The following is a 5,209-nucleotide window of genomic DNA, read 5'->3' on the forward strand; positions in this document are numbered from 1 at the left end:
CCCCAAATACACGCACATTGTTTCTTCTGGAACGGGATTCTAAGTCAAGCACCTTAAGCTGTGTTTTTCTCTGTTGTTCGATGCAGAGGCATAGAGCCTCGGTTGCCTCCTTTGCCCATTTCTCCACTTGATGGACGCGGGCCTCCGCCTCGTCAATCCGTTCAGCTAGGCCCTGCACATCAGTGGCAATACTGTCCAGTTTACCGTTGATCTCGTGTCCCAGATGGTCAATGTTCTGTTGTAGCTTTGCATTATCCATCTTGAATACCGTCTTCAAATCGTCAATAGCCTTAAGTATTCCTTCCGAGTCCATGTTTGTTCCAGGGCTGTTAGCTCCCGCACTAGCCACGATGTCGTTAGCTTGTTTCAAGCGCGTGTTAGCTTTAGTGACCGAGGCGCCTTTATCCTGAGTTTTAGGCATCTTTATCGGTTTTTCTTGGCTCAGTGTGTTTCTTCTCCCGTTCTTAGGTTATATTATCGAGACGTTGCGCTTATTAACGAGTTTTGAACGGGAGTTTTCAATAATTAGGGTGGGAGAGAGGTTCTGACGCAGCCGTCTACTCCATTTGCTTCCGGAAGTCCCCAAGAGGAATTTTTTAAGTTAAACTTGAGACTTTATTTTGCGTCAGAGACACAACAACAATCATTTTGATTGTAAATTAATATTTTGTTTGGTATTTGTTCTGATCATGTTTGTGATGTGTAAGAAAAGCCTTTATTCACAGAAACTTGCATTCAGTGCAGTCATGCAACAACCAGATTCTGCTTGTTTTTCACCAGGTGAACAACAACAGCCCCATTTTTCAGGCCTGACACGAGGTCTGGTGGCTGTGTTACTTTACTGGGATGGAAAGCTTTGTGTGGCTAACTCTCTGCGCACACTCATTCAGTCACGTCATGGCAAGACCTTTACTCTGGATTTAAGGTGATAATTTTAAAGGATAGTACTATTAAAGTAGGATAGCTGTTTTAAAGGCTCCCATATAGACCCCGTTATTGCCAATGCGGTAAAATACTTCTCCTTTACGTGTTCACGTTTGTTGACATGCAGTGTCTTGTTTTTATTTTTGCAGTGGAGAGCTGGTGGCTTTGACAACACGCTTTACAGATGAGTTAATGAGTCAGGGACTGACCAAACGCATCCTTACCTTAGTGTCAGAGATAAGTGTAACACGGGAGTTTGAACGGCTGCAGAGGGAGCGCGGCCTCGGCAACGAGAAGCACAGGAAAGAGGTAAGAGCAAACAGAAGATTGTCCACAAATGTATTTATTTTCATAATTCCACTCACTTTGTTGTCGAACCTGAAATAAAAGTATGTATTTGATGTAACTGAGCAAGAAATATTGACACAATCTGTTTGCACCAGGTTTCTGACCTCATCAAAGAATGCCGACAGGCGCTGGCTGACAGCTTGTTTTCATGGACCTGTCAATCACCCTTGACTAAAGATGACACCTTGGCTCTCATTGGCTATTTGGAAACCGTAACGGCTCAAGCTGATGGTTCACTAGACAGCGTGAGCCTTGCTCTGGTTATGGCTCTTCTTTACTGCTTGGACGTCAGCTTTATAGAGCAGGGAACTGAAGACAGAGAAGGTGAATATCAAACGCTGATGCTACGCAGATCCTACTTATAGCCCTGAAATAAACGCCTACCAGTGTAATTTTAGGTATTCTTTCATTTTCATGTTTAGACAAATTGATTTTGTTTGTGTTGTGTCCCTGCAGATCTTCTCCAGGCACTGCCGTTGCTGACAGAGAGACAGTATGTGTCTGCAGTGCACAGTCGTCTGATGGACAGCCAGCCTTGGAAGCTTCCGGGGCTGCAAGCTGTGTGTCGACTTGCCTGGGCTTTGTGTCTGAGGGTCCTTTCACAGCTGCCACAGGGCTCAGGTAAGTCTTGTATTTTTTTGACATGCATTAAAATTTCAACGATGCTATCTATGCTAGTTGTTATTGAAGTTTAATATGAAAGTGGTTTTATTTAACTAGGATGTATGTGTTTACCATGCAGGCCTTGTTGAGTTCACTGAAGCAGATGAAGCACTGGCTGATCAGGCTTTGTTGGGAGATGTTTTTCTCTTCATGAAGGAGGGCATTTTGGGATGTGAGGGTTTTGCCCAGGAAGAGTTTTATATCCGCCGCCTCCATTCGCTCATCACAGACTTCCTGGCACTCATGCCGATGAAGGTTGGAGATTTTATTTTTGTCCACTTAAACTATGACGTCATTCTTGGTGATCCTAACTTGCACACATTAATAAGTGAGTTTTATTTTCTGCAGGTGAAACAGCTTCGTAATCGTGCAGATGAAGATGCCCGCCTGGTGCACATGTCTTTACAGATGGACAGTGAACTTCCATCATCTCTGCGGAGGGACTTGGATCATCTTATGGTTCTGGTCAGTTTTGATATCATATTTTCTGATGAGAAACATTTGATGAAGYGGTACAGAACATTGCTTTGGCTTCACACTTTTGAGTTTGAAGTTTATTAAGCTTGTGGTTTCAGATAGGGGAGTTTTACAATAAGGATCCATTTGGGTTGGAGCTGGGTCTGGAGTTCTGGTGCCCCACAGAATCTCTCCAACATACTTCACTGCATGGATCCTATATGGGCATGGCCCTGCAAAGACCTCCTCATAAACAGGTATGGGTTTGGTTTCCAGAACAAAAGTTGACACAAACAATTGGAGGTAGTTTCATTGTTTTGTTTATTGTTCTGAAACTCAGGTGGTTCTGTCCAAGTTTGTGCGTCAGATGGGAGACCTTCTGCCCTCCACCCTTTATATTTCTTACCTTCGCATGCTGAAAGGCCTCGCTAATGGTCCACAGTGTGCTCATTACTGCTTCAGTCTCCTTAAAACAAATGGAGCTACACACAGTAAGACCAGACTGTTTTTCTTATATTAAAAAGTCTATTTCAAAGTTGAAATTGCACTTAGGAAACTATTCAATGTTTTATGCAGATTACTCTTTTATAAAAAAGAAATTAGGTATTAAATTRTGTTTAAATCCAAAAGGCAAAGCCCAACAAGAAAATGATTTCTGTTATTATGTTTCAGTAAAAGAAGTTGAAAAACCTGAAGAAGCTCGGTTTTAAAGTGCCTGTGACATGCCTGTCCTTCAAATACAAAAAGTCAAAGAAAACATCTTCATATATAAGACAATTGGCATAAAACACATGATTTAACCCATTTTGTCACATAACTGGCATATTTTCCTTTGAATTTGGTTCAGCTAAAGTGAAACAGGAAGTGACATCAAAGGGGAACTCTTTAACAAAGAAAACTCTCTGGTCTTTGTTTATTATTTGAACTCTGACTCTTCTTCATCTCTCTCTTATAAGGACTAAAATTATCTAAAGAAACAGAAAATTCCCTGCTGTCTGTGTTGTTAGCTCTTGTAGCAATGCTCTGGTTACAGCAGACATTCCCCTTTGACATCACTTCCTGTTACTTCACATGCAAATATCACAACAACTGTTCATGTCAGTTGTGTGAAATTGCTTTTGYAATACGTTATCCATGTTGTCTTTTCAAAAGTGCAATCACATTTATCACAAAAAATTGATGTTACAGACGCTTTAATGATCCTTCACTGATCTCCTGCGTGTGTGCAGGTGACAACATCCAAGGAGTTTCAGGCAGTCCAGTGTCCTGGGAACATTTTTTCCACTCCCTGATGCTGTACCACGAGAACCTGCGACGAGACCTTCCTAATCCAGATTCAGCACACTACCGCCACCTGCCACTCAGGGGCATCACCCAGAGAGAGCTGGAAGGGCTCACCTCTTTCCTGCAGTTACTCACCACTATTATTACATGGGTGTGTATGAGTGGGTGCTTGTGTTATGTGAAGTTAAAAGAACTACAAAGTCAAATACAAAACCATGTAATGTTTAATTTAGTTGTATTTTTTTTTCCCGTAGAGTGAAAATGCTCGTCTGGCGTTGTGCGAACATCCACAGTGGACCCCAGTTGTAGTGATGTTGGGGTTGTTGCAGTGCAGCRTTCCTCCTGTTTTAAAGGCTGAGCTCCTTCACTCCCTGGCAGCTTTTGGAAAATCACCAGAGATCGCTGCTTCACTTTGGCAGTCGCTGGAGTACACACAGGTAGACCTGAACAATTTTAATTAACCCCTACAGTGATTTAAAAAAATGTCATTTTGTAAAGTGAGCACAGTTACTTAAAATGTAATATAGTCATTAGTTATTTACACTGAAAGGTAATTTTCAGTGTGTATGTTGTATTTTTGTATAAAAATGGCAGTTTAAAAGCATGTTTCTTATACTGCAGATTCTTCAAACTGTTCGAGCTCCAGGACAGAGGCAAGCAGCAGGAATTGAGGTGAGATTTTTTTCTTAATTCATAAAGTTTCCATTTAGACTGACTGGATTATTTTACTTAAAAGCAAGGCAGGGTGTATGATATCTATGTAATAAATGATAACACAACTACAAGATGTTGAAGATTATTTTTTGATAGAATTTGTTTAGTGAGAAAAGGGGCAGATACAAGACTTTTTTTCTTCTGCTACCTTTGATTTAACTTGTGATTGTATTTTGTTGTATAAAGAAATTGCTGTTGTTGTGTTTTTAGATAAATGAATAAACCATCCAATAAAATAAAATAAAACAACTAGAAAATCATTGTTTTGATCAAATTTTGACTTGGCACAATTCAGTATACTATAACTGTACTCCAACTATTGAACCACATAACAGGGTGTCCGCGGGGTCTTGAAAAGTCTTGAAAAGTCTTATATTCATATTTCTAAAATTAAGGGTCTTTAAAAGTATTGAATTTATGAATAATGTGTAAGTTAGTCTTGAATAYGTTACTCAAGGGTCTTAAGTTTTGTCAGGCAGGACGGATTTCTTCGTCTCCGCTGCGGATTTCTTAAAGGTGAAGAGGAGAGAAAAAAAACGTGTGTTKTCGGGGGCTTCTATCTGGCTGGATTTGACTGACGCTGCTTTCAACCAATAAAGAGAACCAGAGTCACAGTTTTAGCCAATCAGAGCAGAGCAGGGCAGGTCCTACAGTCTGTAGAGAGACAGACTGTAGACGGACTTTGTATCAAACAGACTTTGTATCAAACGTTAATGCAGGGGTCACCATTACGGTGCCCGCGGGCACCATGTCGCCCGCAGACCCCTTCTGAGTCGCCCGCAGGACACGTTCTAAAAATAGCACTGATGGACTGATCAGC

The 5,209-nt window shown here is 41.1% G+C and overlaps 1 protein-coding gene across 1 annotated transcript in view; it reads left to right on the plus strand.

Moving 5' to 3' along the window:
- nup205 (nucleoporin 205) overlaps positions 1 to 5,209 on the plus strand; it is a gene marked incomplete in the record, with an annotated part of 21,112 nt that overhangs the window by 1,945 nt on the left and 13,958 nt on the right. Inside the window, 11 exon segments of the mRNA XM_014034564.1 lie at positions 781 to 925; positions 1,074 to 1,233; positions 1,368 to 1,596; positions 1,729 to 1,893; positions 2,015 to 2,190; positions 2,284 to 2,400; positions 2,511 to 2,648; positions 2,732 to 2,882; positions 3,621 to 3,826; positions 3,930 to 4,112; positions 4,297 to 4,347. Of these exon segments, the coding sequence (XP_013890018.1) occupies positions 781 to 925; positions 1,074 to 1,233; positions 1,368 to 1,596; positions 1,729 to 1,893; positions 2,015 to 2,190; positions 2,284 to 2,400; positions 2,511 to 2,648; positions 2,732 to 2,882; positions 3,621 to 3,826; positions 3,930 to 4,112; positions 4,297 to 4,347 (1,721 nt within the window).

The sequence above is a fragment of the Austrofundulus limnaeus genome, unplaced genomic scaffold (genome assembly GCF_001266775.1).
Source record: "Austrofundulus limnaeus strain Quisiro unplaced genomic scaffold, Austrofundulus_limnaeus-1.0 Scaffold7, whole genome shotgun sequence".
NCBI lineage: Eukaryota > Metazoa > Chordata > Actinopteri > Cyprinodontiformes > Rivulidae > Austrofundulus > Austrofundulus limnaeus.